The following is a 23,164-nucleotide window of genomic DNA, read 5'->3' as shown; positions in this document are numbered from 1 at the left end:
TTCTTAGGCTTCATCAGACTTTAATTCATCATCTGGTGCATACGTAACAAAAAAAGTATAATTCTGAAGACGCCAGTATATATGAAACTACTTTGGACTGCACAGTGGTGCAATGGTAGCATTGTCACCTCACAGCAAGAGGCTCTCCGATTCGATTCTCGACTGGAGTGCCTTCTGTGTGGAGTCTGCATGTCCTCCCTGCATTTGTGTGGGTTTCCTCCGAGTGCTCCAGTTTCCTCCCACATTTCAAAGACATGCATCTGGAGTGTTTCTCCCCAGGCCTCCGCTGAAAATTGGCTTCATTCCAAGTCGGACTTTCCCAGTAAAAAAAAATGTTAAATAAATACAGCCACACAATAAATTGAAATGAGTATGCAACTTAGCACAAAGCCTTGTCCAGTTATAATTATGAATCCCATTTGCGGATCCATACTGACCTTTTGCAATACCTGGACTACAGTGTAACCTCTTTGTAAAGTTTAATGATGGCAGCAGATTTTTGTATATATGAGAAAAATGCAGATATAGATATGCTAGCCTATGAGTCTGCTCCAAAGAGTGAGGTCAGACAAAGGCAAACAGCAGATAATCTTAAGGCTTAGAGCTTCACTTTCTGTCTGTATATTTTCAGAAAGAACAAACTTAGATTTTAGACTTATGAATCTAAAATGACTATATCAAAGCTCAGTAACTAAAAAAAAGCAGATAAAACAATACAGAAGTGAAACCAAAGAATACAAAGAAGGCAGAGTGAACATAATAACACCTGAGAAAGGAAAATTAAAACCGAGTACTGCAGATCAGTACACTGAATGGACACTGCTGTTATAAGCTCAGTACACTAAACTTATACTACTATTTTAAGATCAGTGCCCTGAACCGACACTACTGTTATAAGGTCAGTGGCCTGAACTGACACTAGTGTCATAAAGTCAGTACACTGAAATGACACTACTATTATAAGGACACTGCCCTCTACTGACACTACTGTTATAAGGTCAGTTCACTGAACTGACACTACTGTTAGAAGGACAGTGCCCTAAAATGACTACTCCTACAAAGTTGGTGAACTAAATTAACAATACTGTTATAAGATCAGTGCCCTGAACTGGCACTACTGTTATAAGATTTGTGCCTTGAACTAACATTACTGTTATAACATTTGTGCCCTGAACTGACACTACTGTTATAATGTCAGTGCCCTGAGCTGATAATACTGTTGTGTGGTCAGTACATTGAACTGACAGCACTGCTACAAGGTCTGTGTACAGAATTAACAATACTGTTATAATGCCCTGAACTAACACTACTGTTATAAGGCTCAATGCCCTGAACTAACAGTACTGTTATAAGGCTCAGTGCCCTGAACTAACACTACTGTTAATAAGATCAGTGCCCTGAACTGACACTACTGTTATAAGATCAGTGCCCTGAAAGTATATTACTGTTATAATGTTAGTAGCCTGAAATGACACTACTGTTGTAAGTTGCATACATAATTTACACCTATCTCTATAAATTAACCTATGCTAAGTATGCCATAGACTATTTACTAAAAATAAAATGTTTTACATATTGAAACCTTATTTTAATAATGAAATTTTTCAGTCCATAGAATAATTTTAACTCCATAATATTTCACATATTTGTCAGTCTCAATGGTCTGCTGTATGTGGAGAATTTAACATTCCTATTTAAAATGAACTTTTTGCCTTGTTTTCAGGGCATTTCTTGTTACACTACAGCTTCACAGCTTCAAACATCTTAGTCTGCAACTCTCGATAATTAAACTCCTTATTTTTTGCAGTACTTATTATGGACCTTTATTGTTGGTGGAATTGTCTTGCACAAATGTCTAAATTTGAACAGTGGATCATCTTCCCCATAAGCTACATAAAAGTTTGATTCAGCAACATTACTAACATCTTCATTTTCAGGATGAGGGCTTAGAAATGGCTTTTGGATTCTTACTTTGGGCCAGATTCCAAAATAATTGCTCTCAGTGTAAATTGCCTTGATTTTGAAAGACTTGCTCTTGGTATTAGTGACTTACTTTGGTGGAAGACCTATCTGTAAACAAGTTTACTAAGGGGACCAGATTTCAGAACACCTGCTTATAGCCTGCTCTCAATGTAAGATGTCACTTACACTGATAGCAAGTCTTTTGGAATCGGAGCCAATGTCTCAAACCTGTAAGTCTGCTAGTCTTCTCCAGTTTTTATCATAGTGGTATTTTAGTGTCTGCTGATTTCTTTCCAGCAGTTTCTTTTTTATAATGATTGTGAGATATGGGTTATGTAGCAGGAGTAGGCCATCTGAGTTTCACGCTTCTTCACATCAACTGCTGGGCTTGTGAAAGACTGTCCCTACAGTAGAGCATTCCTGAACTCCAAAATTGCACGATGACATTATCTAAGCTTTTCAGTTGGCTCTTTCTCATTATATTTTCACTATTTAGATAGTTATATCTACTTGCCCAGTTGTCAAAGGAGTGTGCCTGAATTCTCACTCATGCACAGATCTTCTAAGCACACCTCTTAACTGTCCAAATTTTCAAAGAATGTCCAGATTTTTGCCTCATACCTTTGGTCTGTTCTTAATATAATTTGTGGTTTTTTAGCAATTCAGTGAGAACTGGAGTCATTAAATGACAAGCATTTGTGTTCCAGACTTCATATTCTTCAGAAGATACATGCTAATGCAAAACCTATTATTCTAAGAACTGTCTAAGTTTATAAGTGCAACAATTAAAATCTGTCCCTAGTTTTGGACCTTTGCCCCCCCCCCCCCAATTACTTTTGGTTTTGTCCAGATTCCTTGCACTAAGATGTTGAGAGATACACTTCTGAGTTCCTGACTTGTCTATTGTAAACCATTTTCAGACTAGAAAACATGGTTTATCCCCTGCCTTGAGAGTATATACACAGTAATGCACTAATCATGTGTGTACATGTGTCTGTCAAGTTGATCATTTCAAGGGGCTTTTAGTCATAATCTGCACATTTGTGATATATGTCTTTTTGGCTCTGCTGCTAAAAGGTCTAACTCAGCATTGGATATTGGCCATCTTATCTCCTTTCATCAGATGTATGGTTCATATTTTCACCTTTCTCTGTTTTTGCAGCTCAGTTACCTTTTACAACTGGAAGGTTCATATGCAAGAATCTAGCTATATCAAGGTTATTTTTTTCTGTTGAACTGTAATCACAGTGGTGCCTCCAGGTTCCTTATTTTGCTGGGGCACAATATGGGTAAAGTAGCTAACTAGTGGGGCATGTAAGACATGTTAAAAAACACACACCAGTACTCCATACCAGTAAAGTATAGAATAATTGATGCATAACAACAGCTCACCCATAATCCACTGATAAAAGGAACAACTATTTCCCTATGAAAAAAACAGTGAATGCCATAATCTTACAAATACCGACTATGATCATAACACAGAAATATTACTAATTTGTTATACTGATTATGTTTTGGATGATTCCTTCTTTTATACCTGCAGGATACACAAACACACAAATGCCCAAATAGAAACACACAGACATACACACACATGATCATCAATTGCAGCCCCTTGTATGACTGCTTACATTCAGATGCTTGCTTGTGATAAAATGAATGAGCAAACATGTATTTCAGTTCACTACTGCAAGAACCATCCCATGCATGCCACTGCACATGGCATGCCTTCCCAACCATTTAGCTCAAGAATCAAAGACATAGACCCAACAATTAGGAACAGAATTTGAAATGTTTCTCTTATATACTGAGAAAGTTGCATTAGTAAGCATTTTCTGAAGTACTCAAAAATCTAAACCTCATATGCTTGACATTGTTTAATGACTGAAATAAATATTAATTTGCCAGAAAAACACTAATTTTACAAGGAACAGACCAAGATAATTTTCAATTTCATTGCTCAGAAATTCTGGACAAGTCAAAAATAATTGGGGGTAAGGCCCCAAAAGGGACAAATCTTAAATAATATGTTTTAATCTATTTCTTAAGCATGTAAACCCACTGGAGAAAGTGTCCTTTTTCTGAGGTGACACACAACTACTGTCTGAGTGACTTGCTCACAATCACACCATGGGCAGAAGGAAGTGGGAGAATTCAAACCCTGCACTTTTGACTACAGGAAGCATTTCATTAACAGCAGAGTGATGCATGGACATACGTTTTCTGAACAATTAGAACTATGAAACAGTAATGGGTGATTTACCATGAAAAGGGAAGTTAAAGAAGGCATGGCAGTTGGTTTAGAGCATTAAGACTCTTGATGACCAGCCTTAAGGCTATCGGATTTCAGTCTTTCTGCACCCAGCTGTGTTACCAATTCAACGAAAAACACACCCCAAAGTGGTATAGAACACCAAATAAAAAGAAACCACCAACAACAGAAGAGGATGCAGCCAGGAACCCACTTCTCTAATGTGACAAACTACTTTATTTTCCACTTTTGTCTTTAAAAACAGACTTCTTCAGAATACAAACATAGCTAAACCAGTCCTTCTTATATACATCTCAAGAACCTATCAACTTAAAAGACATCATCACGTGACTTTTTTTAAGTATGTAAAGGTAGTTATGTAAATGTTCCTATATTCCATGTAGAATGTATCCTAATGGAGCTTAGCTAGACAAAATAAGAGGTAACAAACACCATTTATCTGTACTAGTATAGGTTTGTTAAATGGACTTCATGGTATTTGAACTCCTTTTTTTTGAAGAAGCAGCAACGGCACTTGAAGAAATATTTACTGTGCTTCATATTTATTTAAAACTTGCATCCATCTTACCCTCTAATACTTCACTCCAACGTCCTTCTCCTCCCAACCCCCACACCCTATTTTCTTCCCCTGTCTTCTATTACCTCACTCTTCTTTCTTTGGAAATCACCTTCGCCCACTTCCTAGCTCCCTAATCATGTGCAGCAACATCCTAACAACTTCCTCGTTACTCTTCCTTGCTTACTTAACCTCTTATCACACCAACCTTTCTTATCTAATACCAGTTCCAACTCTCACCCAAGCATGCAATACCCTGTCATGCCCCATTTCTCACTCTCTATTTAATTTCTCCTTCACTCATCTCTTAAAAAACAAACTCTTGTCTTTTCTCACCTCTACCTCTCTGAGAATCAAAGTAAAACATCATATCTATAGCCACTACACTTCTATGCTCTCCTTACTTGCTAGGGTTCTCCTATTAGCAGGCGACATATACCCTAATCAAATCCAGGCCCCTCCTCGACACTACTCTCTTCTAACCAAATAACATCTCTCTACTCTACTTCTATTCCCTCTACCCTCTCCCCTGTTCTCCCTTCCCTCTCCCTAAAACCTTATCCTTTCTTTCTATAAACATTCAGTCTTTCAATTAAAATCACTGATCTTCACACATGTATTTCCCATTATTCCCCACATATCCTAACCATGTCTGAAACATGGTTAAAACCCGATATCTCTAACAATGAAATTCTACCCCCCTGGCTATAATATCTACCGCCAAGATAGAACTTCTAAAAAAGGAGGCAGTGTAGCCATACTCTATTCTGAACAACTTAACCTCTCCACCCTCTCCACCCATCCACCCGATTTCCACCCTGCTGAACTAATAATTCTAAACTGCCACATAAACACCCACAAAAAAATTCACCATTGCTTCCACCTCCTGGCAAAAATATCCCAATACTTGAAAGCATACTGTCTTATATCTCGCAAAACATACACTATGAAACTACAATACTAGGCGATGTGAATTCTGACTGGAAAACACTAAATACTGACTCCCCTGCCTAAAGCATCAATCTCTTTGGATTTACCCAGCTTATTACTGGCCCAACTCATCTTAACAAATATTCTGACAACGGGACTATCCTTGAAGGGATACTGACTACTCACCCTCACCTCTATGACAACTCTAGGACACTATCTGATACCTTAAGTGACCACCTACCCATCTTTACCCAAAGATACTCTCCACATCTATACAAACCTCCTCTTTATAAAGACTGACATAAACTCTCTAACTTTAACCCTGCTACATTCAATGAGAGGCTCTTTTCTGTAAGCTGGTCTTGCCTGCATACTCTTCCTCTTAATGATGCAGTACTAAAATTTAACAACATCTTTTTAGATATTATGAATTCGCTTACACCCGCTTGTAAAATCAGAATAAAATCAAATTATGCACCATGGCTTACAAAAGACACTAGTACTCTAATGCATCAGAGAGATCCTGCCTGGAAAACAAACTTGGCAAAAATCCAAATCCCCTTCTCACCATCAAACTTTTAAAGAACTCAGAAACTGAACTAAAAAACACATCTACAGTGCCAAGAAAAAAGTCTACCATAACACACAAAGTAGCCATCATACTAATCTCAAGTACTTCTGGAGAACAATCAGCTCAATCCTCTACCCTGGAAGTCCTCAAACTCCTAATCCTTTCCCTAATGAATCAAAACAAGACACAGCCACCCTTCTCAAACATTATTTCATTGATACTATTCATAAACTGACCAACACTGACCTGAACTCCGACACTTCAAAACCTTCTCAAATACCTTCTATTAGTCCCTTTTCCCTTTCAAAACCACTTCCACCTCATACATTAATCCCCTTCTTCAAAAATTAAAACCAGGTTCTCCTTCAGCTGACAATCTACCCCCTCCACTTTCTCAAGCTTGCAGCCGACTCTATACCTTATCCAGTCTCAGTTCTTATCAAAACATCTATTTGTGAAGCCTCTATTCCAGATCTGGAAATCCTTCTATGTAATATCTCTACATAAAGGAGGCAACTCCACTGATCCATCTAATTTTAGGCCCATAGCTATTCTCTCCCCCTCCCAAAAATACTTGAAAAATGTATTCACACTCTTACCCTTTCTGCCAAAATCACTCTCACATCTTAAATCCACCTTTACTATCTCAGTCTTATGTAAAACTAACATTACTGTAAAAATTCCTAACCCCTAACTCTAGACTCTCTAGCTCAAGCTTATTTATTTCCTAACCTTCTCTATGCTGCCCCAATACTCACAAACTTTCAATCTTCTTTAATTAGTAAAATGGAACAGTCATACAATAAAATATCAAAATTCGCTGCCAACCTGCAACATTCCTCTCACCATTGCACTGTGCTAAAGAACTTACAATGGCTCGAATTCCCCTATCAACTGCAACTTTCATAACTCCATATAACTCATTTCCTTCAACAAATCCTCAGCCTGCCCCACACTGTCCAACCTGGTATCTTACTATATCCCTGCTCGCCTCTCCGTAGTACAGTCCAACTTTTTCTTCAGATATACAAACCTAATAAAACTATTGGGAAATTACTATAAAAATGTTTCTCCTTTCTCATAACTCAGCCTATTCACCTCTCACTGTTCTACCCACCTCCTCTAATTCTTACTACCTCTCACCTCATGAAACTTTGAGTGTATAAATGCCTGGACTCCATATTATACTTATGTACTCCAAAATACTTATGTTTTAATTTCATTCAATACTATGTTACAACACCTTGCTCAAATGTTATTATTCTGTCTTCTATATTACAGTGTTTTAGTACTTTTTGAAAATTGTATTGTACTTGTTAACTTTGTAATAATTTATAAAGCTTTTCTCCCCAGGCCTCCATTGAAAATGGGCTCATTTTGGCCCAATGGACTTTCCTGGTTAACAAACTGCAAATAAAAATAAATACTCAGTATCCCATAACTGGAACAAACTCCCCCGTCACCATAAAAAGTATTACACAGTCTAATAATTTTAAAAAAGAACTAAAAAATTGTCTAGCAAAATCTTGGTTATGCCGTTGTTAGGACCCACATAAACCCTTCCCCTCTTCCTTCCACTTCATCTGCTAAAACAAACAAGGGGTCATCACTTGAATGGGTTTATACCTTTCTCCTTTGTATGCTATAAACATGTATAATGTTATTCCCTCATTGCCTTTATATATTGTATATAGCTTAATTATGCTTTTTATTCTTATTTGAAACTCTCATATGTGAAAGAATTGTTTATATGGATCTCTATTTCTGATTTTTATACTCTCGTATTTGAAAAAATACTATATATTGCCATTTATTGAATTTTTGTCTCTATCTCTCTATATGCTCTTCTTTTGCTTCAGCTGCACACATTTGTTTCTATCTCTATATATGTACTACTTTGCCTCTGTTGCATAACATTGTATAAGTACCTTGGAGCTTTTCTCCTTGGGACTCCACTGAAAATGGACATGAGCTCATTTGAATCAACCCACTTAACAAATGTCAAATAACTAAATAAATAAATAAAAACCATCAACCCTGTCCTCATGTATGGAATTTTAGACACATGAACTGCATTAAGTGTTAATACATAATTATCTAAATAAACATAGTGAGAAAGGTCAAGAAGGAGCAGTACTATAGCTTGATGGTGGGAACCACTTATATCATATGGGCTTTTGTACTGGTGCCTCTTCTTTTTGGACTATTTGTTTCAGACAGAAATAAACTATGAAAAAAAAAAAACAAATATGCTAATGACTGTAAACTAGGCAATTCAGTTGAACAAAGAAATTATGTTCAGATTCTCCTGTATAGATTACACAAATGGTGCAGAAGCAATAACTGTTCTTATTATGTCAGAAAATACAGGATTATGAGACTTTGCAAAATGATTACATTAGAATTGCAAATAAAAGACATAGACATTAAACATTCACAAGCCTGCAAAACATCTGGCGACCATTGAAGACATCACTTTATACTTTGACCAACATGCAATCACTACAGCCCTGAAGGTATAGTCTGGAGCTGTGCTAATCCTAAAGGGTGTGTCTTGTAAGTTTAGACAAATCAGTATCATCTCTGATACTCTGACAATTTGACTCCCCCCACCAAAAATGGAAACTAATAAACAACAACAACAACAAAAAAATAGCCAACACCTCATCCTGAAATCATCATATGGACCACCTGGGACTACCAGTAAAAGTACGGGTGCCAATTGCTAGAAAAGTCATAAAATTGAAAACAGTAGTTACTCTGGAATGCTACACCCCTTTCTTACATGTTTCTTACAGACCTTCTCTGTCTAGTCCATAGAGCAAGGCCTGATTCAGGCCTGTTCAATAGTTTGTGCTTATAGGATGTTGCTGGTATACAAGATTGGGGAATGCACTGCTGAAAATAAAAATTAATGATAGAAAATATATAATTCAGTAAATTTTATGATTTGGGCGGCCACGGTGGTGCAGCGGTTAGCATTGCCACCTCACAGCAAGAGGTTCCCCGGTTTCATTCTCGGCTGGGGTGCCTTCTGTGCGGAGTCTGTGGTCGCATGGGTTTCCTCCGGGTGCTCCAGTTTCCTCCCACATCTCAAAGACATGCTGTAGGTGGATCGGACACTCTAAATTGACCCTAGGTGTGAAAGTGTGCATGTGTGTGCCTTCTGTGGAAGGTTGGGCACCAGGCTGGCAACTTGACACTGTAAAACTCCACTGCCAATCATGAGCGGACAGGTGATCCGCTGTGGTGACCCCTAACCGGGAAAAAGCCAGAAGAAGAAGAGTAAATTTTATGATTCTAGAACTTTTTCTCACCAGATAGATTCATCAGTAATCTAATTCTAGTACAATTGTGGGCATATATTGGTGACCAAAAAGATCTACCAAGATAAAAGCAATCAGCTTTTAAAGACCATTAGGTCATAAGTTTCACTATGTAACTTATGATTGTTTAAGTTAGTATTGTCTAAATATGTGGTTTTAGTTTGAGAAATGACAAGGTGATACATAGCTAAAACAAGATCTTAAGGATAAACTCTGTAATAGGGATTACGATGTGTGAAGTAACTACTATGTCTACTATGTATTTTTGCTTTTCCCGGTTAGGGGTCGTCACAGCAGAACCACGGCCCGCTAATGATTGGCAGTAGATTTTCACGAACGCCGAGGTGCCAGCTCGATGTTCAACCTTGAACAAAGGCACGCCCATTTACGCATGTCTTTCGAACACTACCCAACGATGTGTGAAGTAATGTGAGGAAAAATAAGTCATGCATATTTCAAGGAGCATGAAATTAGTCTGAGAGAATAATAGAAGCTGATAATGTCTGAGTGTAGACATTTCAGGTTATGAACAAGCAGACTGAATGGGCTTAGATGTTCATTTTACAGAACTCTCTCTGTTTATTCCCAGGAGACTTACAATTAAATGCATTGCTGTGTGGACACATGACTAAACATTCTTTGATTATGTCTATCCTACTGTAAACTCACTTTTCTAACAAATGCATTAATTTATCCTTTTTTAAGAATTTTAGCTGTCTTTTTTAGCCTGTATCTTTTTTGCGTGAACTTAAATGGTGATAAGTCCAATGTAGAGTATATTGTGCAGCTGATTCTTTATTGAAACAGAATACTGGACAGGCTAGAAATTGAGACTTTGTTTAAAAAAGCGTTTGATACAGTATGTTACAATGTGCAGAGTCTAAGGTAACTCCCTCTCCTTTTTTCACAGAAATGCACCGGACTCAGACTCACTTTGATGATGCATTCACCTTTAAAGTGTTTGTGTTCCAGTTTGTTAACTTCTATTCCTCTCCTTTCTATGTGGCCTTCTTCAAAGGCAGGTAGGGTCTTATATTTCTGGTAATTCACTTTATCTTCACTTTTTTCTTTTGCAGTATTTAGGGGACTATATGCAAATACTCTTCTATGGCCTGATGGCATTTTTAAACTTGCTTACTCACAAAACACATGAGAAAATTATTATTATTGTTATAATTATTATTATTCTTACTATTATTATTATCACAGACATGATTATCATAGAAAGTACTTCTATTATACTTGTGCTATGTGGCCCTGCCTACATCACAATAGCACTCTGTTCTGGGGGCATCCCTTTTGTGAGACACTTGTAGGCTGATATCATGAACTCTCCACACACTCCTAACATGGGGGCTTCATCTCCACACCTCCTAACTTGTATATACTAATTCATAGTTACACAACCATAGCCAAAGGGGATGCTCCACTTCTGTGGTGTAGCTGACAGAATGGAAATCGGCTGTAGTCCACATTGACAAACTATGATTTTGATCGGTTAGGATATCTTCGTAACCTGTCATTAAAATGAGTACTTGACAAACACAACTGCTACCACAATAAAAATGTCATCATTTAAAAAACAGAGCTAAAGCTTCATCAGTTTTTTTATTCCTTTAAATATGTTAACCAGGGAAGAACACTGATGTCAGTGGAACATTTACAGATGTTGTCCAAGATGAATGAAAAAACAAAAGTCGAGTAACTAGTTGTATTATAAAAATAATACAGTTACTTATTGGTGTTATCTACTACTGTTTATTCTATTTTATACTAGTTTATTGTTTTATTGTCTTTTATCTGCTGGGAAAGTCTGACTGGGCACAGGTCCCATTTTTAGTGGAGGCCGAGGAGAAAAGCTCCATATAAAATATGTACTTACAATGAACAACAATAAAAAATAAACATTTTAAGCATTACTATGCAGATAGTACTGAGAGAAATAGCAAAGACGTATCATATACTTTAGAAGTTATATTATTTTACATACTTCAAAGACGTTAACATGTAATAGCTGGAGATACACAGGCAATGATAATGCACATAGGTTCAGTGAATGTATATTGGCATTAATGAGGCAAGATGTCACTACAGCAGGAACAGAACACAGAGAAGGAGGAAGGGTGTAAGCAGAAATAATCAAGAAAAATATAAACAGGAAAAAGTTCTATTAGTGGAGAGGTTGAGATGCTGAGGTACTACTTTGGTGACAAGTACAATATACATGCATGCTTAAAGTAAAGCTCTTAAAGACACTTCAAGATGAAGAACAAATTGTTATTATTGTTGTTATATCCTTTTACATAATGCACACAAACAATCTTATATGTTGCATTATTTGTAACATCTGCAAGAATCCGTGGTGCATATTAGGTGAGAAAAGGAGGTGGACGGGCAAATGGAGAGGAGAAGGCAGATTAATAGAGAGTTGGACATAACCTGTGGCAACATTTGGTCACATTGGTGGCATATAGTGAACCTGGGTACAATTAGCTGCTTGGGTGACTGACAGAGCAGCAGATGGATGTGCTTACATGGGCACTCCTCACAGTGATCCCTAGTGGAGGATGGGTATGTCACATTGTAGTGAATTGTCCAAAGAGGTAGAACTAACTGAGCTGTTCTGGAGGTGGGGCTATAAGTCACCCGCCCACATTGCATGCCCACCCCATGAATGCAACAATAAGGCCACAATAGGAGGGGTGAGTAATGGGGTAGAGCTAAATGTAAAAAAAAAAATGAGCAGATGGTAGCAGCCAAGACCCCCAGAACACCCTTAGGTTCTGTGACCACTGCTATATATATCAGAATTAGTTCGAGAGGTAAGAAGAATCTGGGTAGCATGGACATGCGGCACTGGGTTGGAAGGTTGGAAGATGTTGCATGGTGCATGGGAGGAAAAGTACTAAAAAAATCTGTGGCAACAGTAAGGTCACTAATAAGGCCTTTTCCTGCATTATCTTGAAATGCTACACCCCTAAAAGGTTAGCACTATATGGACCAGGAAACAGATAATTAAACTCCTAATTTCACTGTTTATTATAATAAAATGAAGTCATAAAGCTGTCAAATAATAATAATACATTTTCCTATCTATTGTTGCTAGGTTATAGTACAACTTTGTTATGAAGAGGATTTTTCTGAAACTGCGTTTCTCAACCACATGAAGACCTTTGACACAGCGGAACATTCCCTTCTGTTGGCTAGACTGAGGTCTGAGGTTATATTGAATGCAGAGAGGTTAGATGAATGTCCATGGTTCTTAAAATCTCTTTTTAGACTTGGTTTCTGCTATAGGAAAACCCAGTGCTTTACAGATGGGGCTCGCCAAGGAACCAGTCTTAGTGCCCTTACTTTTTTCTATTTATGAATCAGATGATGCCATCCTATAATAATGCAACACAATTTTAGCATGCTAATGACTCTGCAATAGTCAAGTATTGACCACAGGACAGATAAAGCTGAGCCTGATTTGCAGGAGGTCCTTCTGTCTGCAGATCTAGTAGGCTGACAATGCTATATTATTGAACCTTTCCAAATCCAAAGCTGTAATACTTTGCCTTAGAGTCCTCCCTGAGGTTAGATGTTTTTCAGTCTTTTTTCTTATCCTCAACTGTGACATACCTATTTCCACCATGGACACAGTTAAAAACATGGGGATTGCTCCTACCCAGAAGTCATACTGCATAACTGATACCAGTTAATTATGTACATAGGCAAACAACATCTTACCGTGCAGACAGGATCGGTGTCACACAATCTATGCTCATACCTCATCTGGTGTTTGGCATAGTGGGTAGGCACTGTATGCAAGTATGTCTTTTATAAAGATTTGCATGCCCTACAATAATGTTTCATGTCTTGGTGGAGACATCCTCTCATAAGCTCAGCATTGTTGTATATTTTCACATGAGCAGTGTTCTCTTCCAAGCAAAATTGCCTGTGCTCAAGTGTGCCTTATGTTCTGCACACTACACAGAGACTGCAGTATTTGAGTCAAAAATCTTCACTTGCACGTGTAAGTCAGGATGGCAAGATACTGTCACTGTTTTAAGTGATAGTATCTAAGATTATCTGGTGCTATGGGGGCAGAAGTCTAAGATTATCTGGTGCTATTGGGGCAGAAGTCTAAGATTATCTGGTGCTTCGGAGGCAGTGCTTTTAGCTCAGACATTTTGCAAATATGGAACCTCTTGCTACTATAACTTAACAATTTTTCCTGCTATACAATTTTTAAATGAGTTTTACTGTTTTAAAAGCAGTTCCCAAGCTGCTTTGTCTGTGGTGTCATACGCAGTATCTCCTATATGTTGCATGTTTACAGATTAAGCCCACCCTTTCTATTCATGTGCATGCTGAGATTTCTGATGTACTGGAACAATGTTCAGTCTGATTAATTCAGTAATCAGCTGTAGTAAATAGACTTATTTTATTTGTAAAGAGAATGGTGAAGCAAGTTTATCTCTGAAGCAAAAAATCAGTTTATTGCTAGGAGTCAGGATAAGTTTGATAATGTTGTATGCATCAGTAATACTGCAGGATGCACCTTGTTACTAAAGAATGGTTCTAACTGCTCTCAGACAGTCACACAGTCTGGTTATTATAATTCATGCTTGAAGATGAGTTCAACAGATAACTTTCTGAAAATGTAATGCTGGCATGTTAAATAACGGCAATCTCACGGCCCTTAGATGAAACTCCAAGGAAATATACTATGTAAACAAAACCAGTCGAACACATTTATAGCACTTAACTGCATTTCTTAGATTTGTCCTGATATGGTGTCTGCTTTTCAAGACAGAAAATTATACTGTAATTTTGGGAGGTAAATATGGGTAGAATATGAGTCTGTATGGCATTAGGTTCAGAGCTGGGGAGTCAGATAAGTACAACAACACGCAGTCTTACTACTCCCATAAAAATAAAATCTCACATATAATTATTTTATATGGGCATTATAGAATTAGGCAGTTAGCAAAGTCTTCAGTTTGGTGTCATTGTTATCGCCAGTACATGTGAAGTGGGTCACACGAAGGCAGGACTGGAAACAAAGGATGTCTGAACTCAATGTTTTCATTAAATGAAAAATGGAGGATGATTTTCTGTGTAATATGAGTGCTGTATTTGAAGCCTGGTCAGTCACTAGTGCTACATCATCAAGATGGTCACACTGGGGATTAATTACTCTCATTGTTAATGATCAGCTAATGCTATAATGGATCTTGGATTACAGCAAAGAGGATGAAAAGAAACTGTAATCTTCAGCATGTTCCTAAAGGAAAATGTAAAAGAAGATTACATTTTTCTGTATTACAATTCTGAAACGTTGAAAAGAATGTCTCTGTCACTTTCTAAAGTGCAGGAATTGACCTTACAGGAACTGGAGGTTCTGGTGTCCATTAGCCATAAATGAAATACACATTAGGCAGTGGCAAAGATCTAGATGAACTGTAGAGGTTACAGCTTACTGTATAAAACAAATGAAATAAGGTATCTTTACTGCAGACAAAGTGGAGCATTATAAAATACAAGAAGATAAGTAGACTCTGTGCATGGTGTAATTGCACGAAGACACACACACGCACACGCACACACACACACACACACACACACACACACACACACACACACACACACACACACACACACACGCACACACACGCACAAACACGTTTGCATGTACATATTTGTGCTTGTGTGTTTGCCTGTGTCTGTGTGCATGTGTATATGTATATATGTCTGTCGGTATTCTTTTAGCTTACCAACTTGAGCAGTTACTAGTATGTAACACTTTGTTGGTAAACATCAAAGCATTCAGGGACTTATCATTGGAAATGCTACTATATCACAATATTGATAAGGTTTATAGATAAATTAATTAATCTTCCACTAAAATCTTAAATTAACTTTCATCATTCAACACAAACATTTATGCTAAGTGATGAGTTGAAGTCATTTACAGTCCTTAGCTTGAAGTATGTTTTTCATCTACTTTCTTAACTTCAGAATAAGTGATATGACGTGTGCCAGGTCAATTTTCACAATGCATGACTCAGTGCTCCATAAAAAATCAATGACATAGTGTTTAATCCCCAGCTGTGTGTTGTTTGAGTGCTTTTGATCTTTCATGCATAATATTTTGCAATTCACTCATGTTTTTTTCATCTGTTTGAATAATCATTTCCTGGCTATGTGCATTACCTACAGGTCAGACAATTTGTGTAACCCTTCTTTTGCTTTGAATATTAATCTAATAAAGTGACTATATGGCTCAGTAAAACAGGTACAATCTATGACAAGATACTGGACTGTAGTATAAGAGACCATAGTATATAAACTACAAACTGATGTCTTATTCCATCATCTATTACAGTGAGTAGTCTGTGACATTAAATAAATGCACTGCAGCCTGGCTTCTCATTCCCTTTTGAGGATAAGCTCTATATTTCCAATAATAAATCTGAATAAAGAAACTCTCACAGAAACTATATTGCTCCATGCACAGTATACAATGAAGGAAGAGCAGCACTAAGGAAAGTGAAGGCAGACTCAGATGAGGTCGCAGCAGGTACGATTAAAATGCTGGGTGAGATAGGGGATAAATGGCTCCTGAGGGTATTCATAGCATTACAGAGAGAAATGCGTATCCCAGATGTCTGGAGACTAAGCATTCCAGTGCCGGTGCACAAGAACAAAGGTGATATTCACAATTGTGGTCAGTAGAGAGGTATCAATCCTGTCACACTACATACAAGTGCTGGAAAGGGGGACTGATAAATTAATAAACAGAGCAGTAGAAAGTAAGATGGGAGATGAACAGTTCAGATACAGATCAGGAAGTAGAACAACTGACCAAATGTTTCCAGAAAGAAGCTAGAGGTGAGAAAAGATTCTAACTGGACATTTCCAGGCTTGGGGAAGGCATATGGCAAGATTCCAAGAAAGCTGATTTGGGCAGTCCTTAGATGGTTCAGTGTCATGGAAACATAGGTAAAGGTAGTGCAGACTATGTACAAGGATCCAATGAAACAAGTATGAACATCATTTGAATTCACAGAGGGGTTCTTAGTGGGAGTGGACAGATCAACAAAGCTGCTGTATGTAGATGATGTGGAATTAAAAGCAGACTCTAAGCAGGACTTTCAATAAATAATTTATTTATTTTATTTTATTTTAGTTTACATTTGTTGACCGGGATAGTCCGACTGGATATATGTCCATTTTCAGCAGAGGCCTGGGGAGAAAAGCTCCAGATAACACAGATAGAATATAACAGATATGAGTCAAACATATTTGCAAAGCCCTCTACTAGGTACAATATACACAGTGTGTAATAGTATACACAAACAACAGGTAGCAGCAAGCTATTATGAGCAAGAGATGCATACAATATTAATTTAAATAAAGCATTGAATAAGTAGTGATTAATCAGGGTTAGCATAGGGACAAAGCCAGTGCTCTTTAAAAACTGTTTGAGGCCTTTTTTGAAGAGACTTAAAGAAGGTTCGAGGGTACGGTTAGATGGAAGGGAATTCCAAGTTTTACCAACGACGTTGGCAAACAGGGAGTTGCTGGCTGAGTTAATGGCTTTGTGGGTTTGGACCAACAGTTTATTAGATGATTGTAGTTGCCTTGAATTACTGTATGACTTTATTATATTTTTGAGTGCCGGAGTATTTTCAGGGTGGTACAGAATTTTGTGTGCTACTATAAGCTGATTGAACAGAAGTAGGCGTGGCAGTTCTAGCCTCCCGAGAAGACTGAGGTTTTGACAGTGATGTGTCCTGTATGTTGGGCCTATGGCAAATCTGACAACATGGTTGTAACAGTGAGAGAGCTCACTGAGTTCAGTTTTACTCAGAATGGAGAGTTTGGGGGAGGGGCATATAGAAAGGTAGAGAGTAGGTGTGAGCGGGCGACTGCAGTCCTCGCTAATGGAGTTAGAAAAGGTTTGCGTCTATATAATGTGCCAAGCTTCTTACTAATGTTTTTTATAGTTTTATTGATATGCAGATCAAATTTGAGATTATTGTCCACTATTACTCCTAAAAGCTTAGTATGGTCATCTGGAGAGATAGAGGTATGGTTGTTGGATGTTATGGAGAAGGAAAATGGGGTGGATCTACTGGTGGGGGTAAAGAGGAGCATTTTAGTTTTGTTGGAATATAACAACAGATGGTGATTAGAGAGCCAATTTTCAACTGTGTAAAATGGGTTTTGTGTTAAGGTGCAGGCCTAAAGGGGAGGAGGCCATACAGATCAGGGTAGAATTGTCTGCATATTGAATGCAGGATGCATCAGGGATGGCAGTATGAAGATTGTTGCTGAAGATAGAAAAGAGTAGAGGACCTAGAATAGAGCCCTGAGGGACACCAAGGATGAGAGGTAGCAGGATGGACAGTTTGGCCTGCCTTAATGCAGCCTGTTGTCTGCCTTTTGGATAGGATAGGATAGGAACCACTGTATAGCATGGTTATCTAGGGAGATGGATTTTAGGGAATGGATGAGTAATTTGTGGTTGACCATATTAAAGGCCTTTGGCAGGTCTAGAAATAGGGCTGAAGATAGCCTGTTGTTGTTCCTATTTTGGAGTATGATATTTTTAAAAGAAAGGAGGGCAAAGGTGGTGCTGTGATGTGGCCTAAAGACATACTGAGAGTTGTCAAGCAGACCGTTATGAATGAGATAGTCCATAAGCTGTTTATGAATGCACTTCTCCATTAATTTGGCTAGTGGTGAGAGAATGGCAATGGGTCTGTAGTTGGACAGTTCTGTTGAACTTCCACCTTTGTGGAGTGGGATAACATGGGATATTTTCCACACTGAGGGGATAGTTCCATCAGTTAGTGTTCTATTGATTAGGACAGAGCTGGGGAATGCTATGACATTGGCAGCTTTTTGTAGGTACTCTGCAGGAAGGAGGTCAGCAGGAAGGGTGGTTGGTTTTAGGTTTTTGATAAGGGATTGGATAAAAGTGGCAGAGACAAGTTGGAAGTTAAATGGGGGAATGAGAAATGGGTGTGTTAGTGGTAGAGTTAGAGTGGGTGGGAGTAAGTTGGTTAGCTAAGGATTGAATAGTTTCAGTGAAAAAGTTATTAAAGGCAGTGGCAACAGTATAAGGGGATTTATGGGTGTAGTTTGATGGGGTTGGGGTAGTAGATTGTCCTGGATGAAGAAGTCGGTTAATACCTGCCCAAAATTTTTGGGAATTGTTTTGGTGTTTAAATTGGAGGTTCTGGTTGTAGTTTTTTTTTTGTCTCGCAAAATACGTTTTTTGTGTCATTTCTAAGTTGACGATGTCTCACTTGGTCGCGGGGGGCTTTAGTTGTTCGCCATTTGGTCCAGGCTATATTTCCAAGTTATATTTTTATCTTAGTTTCCTTTGTGAGCCATGGAGCAGTATTAGATTTAGTCTTTGTAGTACGTGCAGGAGCACGGGAGTCAAGGATGCTCAGGAATTTATTGTTAAAGAAAGTCATGGCTTCATCTAGTGGTAGATTTTTTAGAATTGACCAGTTGACCGATTTAAGCTCATTTAGGAAGTTAGTAGGATTGAAGTTTTTATTATTTCTGATTGCTTTGTACGTAGTCTTTTGGTGGGGTTCTGCCTTATGCTTAATAATATAAGTTAGTGAATGATCACTTAGGTCATCGGGTAGAGTGCCAGCTGTATACAAGCTTGGGTGGCTATTGATAAGTACCCAATCTAAGATACTTTTCTTTTGATGGGTTTACTAATCCTAGTGGGAGAGGTTATTATTTGTGTGATAGGTGAATGGAATGCAAAACTGAAGGCATATGAGAGAAAACTGAGCACAGACAAGACAATTATCATGACAGCAAATAGGGGAGATCTGAAGAAACTAAAAACTGAGATAGAAGGAAAAATCGTAGAACTGGTTCACAGCTTCAAGTGTCTGGGTGGGGTGGTTGAGGAGAAAAGAATTCTGAATGAGGTGGTCAAAGCTAGAATCAGTGGGAGTGCATCTAACTAGCACATAGCATCAGGGCAGCATGTGTCAGAAGAATGTAAAAGAAGCTTAAAAGCAAGGTGTATAAAACAGTGGTGTAACCAGTACTACTGTGGTACAGAAACCTGGACAGTGAAGGCAAAGCAACTGAGGAAACTAGAGGTGATGGGGATGAAGTGCCTGAGACATGGTAAGATGCACACTGTGGGACAGAATAAGAAACAAAGACATCAGAGCTGAAGCTAAAGCAGTTCCATTTACAGAAAATATCAAAGAGAACCTCTTGTGGTTGTTCCGGATCTTGTGTAGGAAAGTACAAGATAATTGGATGAAGATGATCAGGAGAGAGAGGAAGAAGGCAAGAGAAAATGAAGGCATGCAGCAAAGAGATGGATGGACTGGGTGAGAGATGACCTGTGACAGTCATGCATGACTGTTGAAGGAGATAGACACTGAATTGAGAGAGATAGCGCCAGTTGAAGTGACAGCCCAACCCCATACAAAAAAAAAAAAAATAGACAACCATTATTATTCTTATCCTGGCCCATCTTTTCTGTCTCCTACTTTTTCCTGCACTTCTTTTTTTTTTTCTTTTGATGACTTTCAGGACTTCTGCATTTCACCACCAGTTTTCTTTATGGACCTTATTTCCATACCTGGCTTGGCCGCATATCTGTTCTATAGGGGGTCTACTTTGGTAGATGGAATTTACACTTACCTGAATTTCAGATTCCAGAGATGACAACACCAAAATTTCAACAAACTGAACCTGAACATCACTGATTGATTTTACAGGGAACGGAGACACTTGGCCAACATGGAGAAATTTTACCTTTTCCCCACTGTAGTGAGATCCCAGAGTTGGTATATTTAGTTGGGGAAGTGCTCCCCTACATTAGAGGGTGTTGGGGGCATAGCCCCCCCACCTAGATGAGTTTGACATACTTCAGTGTGTTATTTTGTTAAATGTTGGGCAAGTGTCTTCTTTCCCTGTAACAAACTTCATTAATGTGAAGGTTCGGTTTATTGCAAGTTCGTTGCTGTTGTCTCAGTAATCTGCAGTTCAGATAAGTGTAAATTCAGTCTACCAAGGTAGACCCATTCTATAGTCCTCATACATGCTGTCTTGAGGTGCTGTCATTCTTCTTCAACTTCACCTCTTTACTGTTCTTCCCGAGATGCTAGAGCTCTGAGTGTTTCTTTAAACTCTTGAACTTTCTCTCTAGTCAACTTCCAAGTCTTCAGCATAGTATTTGTTGGCCTTAGAGCCTTCTCTGACCACTGCTTATAGTTAATTGTGGTAACCACTGGTTTATGCTGCGGGCTGAGTTTCCCTGGGGATGAATTTGCAGCTGCTGATTCTATCCCAAAGCTCTTTGCTTACGGAAGTCTACCTGGGTTGCATGTTGGCCACTGTGGTATGAGATCTTGTGGCTGTCTTGCTGAACCATATGTTGGCCGCCCTCAAGTAATTTGCTACAGAGAAGTCTAGGATGGCCTCTACTTCTTTTTTCATGTTGCCCCACCCATGTGTCCTCATAGCTTGTTCTGTCTGTTCCAACATGTGCATTCAGGTTCCCCATTACCAACACAAACTGATGTTCTCCTGCTTGATCTAGTAGGCACTGGAACTGCTGCCCAAATCCATTCTTTCCCTCACTGTTAAAACCTTGCTGTGGAACCCCAGCTGAGATTATGAATACTGCTCTGTTCTTACATTGGAATCTGATTGCCATGAGTGTATCACTAATTCTTATGACATAACTCACTGTCTTATGAATCCTCTACTTCATCACAATTCCCACATCATTTCTAGTCTGTTCTCCTCCTGAGTAGTAGACTCTGGATCCCAAGCCACTTTGCTGCACTGCCCTTTCATCTGGTATCCTGGATACAGAGGATGGCCAGCCTCCACCTTACCATTATGTCACCAACTTCCATGCTGCATCCTGTCAGTGAACTTATATAGAGTGTAGCAATCCTAAGTTAATGATTGGTGGGTTGATTGGTTTTATGTCCAGTTTTTGCTCAACAATGCTATCCCAGGTAACCCAAACTGGTGTTCTGGACATAGCTGGCCAGTAACACACTCATCAGATACTGCTTGAGCATCTTTGTGCTTCTCACCAGCCGTGGGCATGGATCATGTTGTCCCTGAGGGAGGATAAGGTTGGTCAGCAGACTTGGCAAATGAGGAGAAGAGCTGATGGTCAGCTGTGTGTGTGTGTGTGTGTGTGTGTGTGTGTGTGTGTGTGTGTGTGTGTGTGTGTGTGTGTGTGTGTGTGTGTGTGTGTGTGTGTGTGTGTGTGTGTGTGTGTGTGTGTGTGTGTGTGTGGTATCGCTTGCTCATTCTCACTCTTCACTGCCAGTGTGTGCGTGTGTGTGTGTGTGGGGGGCAGGATGAGGAACATTCTGCTGGTGAAATCAAGCTGTATTTTAGATTCATATATCAATATATCACATGTAAACCTTCACTGACAGACCTTCCATTATTAAAAGTAGGGGAAAAATGAAAAGGAAAAAACAAATTAAAAATGTAAACAATTATGCATTCGCCCTGTAGCTGAAAGCATAGAAAACGGAAAAGAAAACAATCATATTATTAATTTATGGAATAAATAAAATGTTTAATTCTGATTTTTATTATAGCAACAAAGTCTTGTTTATAACTGCATCTGCTTTATTTTGCTTTCGCACTAATATAAAATTAAATAAAATAAATTCTGCTTTATTTATTATTCAGATATTTCAGTGTAAAGCTAGTCCATTTCTTTCTCTTTTGTTATCCCGCCCGAGAAACAGAGTTGTTCTTCCATCAGACATGAAATCACACAATTATAAGAAGAGTAGTCTAAATTCTTAGATTACTATCGGAAATTAAATGGTTTGTATTACATGCAATAACAGACAATAAGTGCTGTTCATTAGAAATAGTGTTGAACTAACAGTGGTAGGGACATCAACCATGGTGTTAAAAAAATGTTGGTGTCTGTGCGCTAAACTAGCAATAACAAAAGCAGTGGTGTAATAGAAGACAGCTTATGGATTTCCTCCACAGTGATGCATTCCTGTGCAGATAGGATTGCATTATATGTCAGCAAGAACAAATATATAAACATGATATTTAGACAGCATTAAAGAGCTTGCATACAGCATTACTAAATAATTAACTCAAGCAATTTACTGACAACATATTTTACCAGTGAAAAGTACTTGGAACATAGAACTTTACCTTACTGTCCTATATGTCTCGATAAAATGTTTCAATGTACCCTTTGCAATTCAGTGCTTACTCATTCTGATTTGCAAGTGCCTTTTGACACTTTGCTCAGTGCCTTTGCTTGATTATAGAAGTACTTACGTATATGATTTTCATATTCACAAGGAATGGATGTTATTTAGTTATAAGGTGTAATGAAAATGAAAAAAAAACAAGTTCAAAACTTTGCAGAAGTACACACACGTGTAATATTATTAATACCACATTAAAATACATCAGTGTAGTACATGGAGTGCAGTCATTGCATGAAAAAAATTGTTAAATGACATCCTGGTTACACACTACTATAGCAC

General features: G+C 38.3%; 1 protein-coding gene across 2 annotated transcripts in view; it reads left to right on the top strand.

The window, feature by feature from the left end:
- Positions 1–23,164, top strand: part of LOC122793640 (anoctamin-7-like) — a 2,355,351-nt gene that overhangs the window by 1,936,400 nt on the left and 395,787 nt on the right. For both annotated transcript variants that reach the window (XM_044061850.1, XM_044061849.1), the window contains exon 15: positions 10,531–10,642. In XM_044061850.1, coding sequence (XP_043917785.1) covers positions 10,531–10,642 — 112 coding nt within the window. The remainder of the gene's footprint in view (positions 1–10,530; positions 10,643–23,164) is intronic.

The sequence above is a fragment of the Protopterus annectens genome, chromosome 2.part0 (genome assembly GCF_019279795.1).
Source record: "Protopterus annectens isolate FY-2018-M chromosome 2.part0, PAN1.0, whole genome shotgun sequence".
Taxonomy (NCBI): Eukaryota; Metazoa; Chordata; order Ceratodontiformes; family Protopteridae; genus Protopterus; species Protopterus annectens.
Note: the sequence above shows the minus strand (reverse complement) of the source record. Positions and strands in the feature narration are given on the sequence as shown.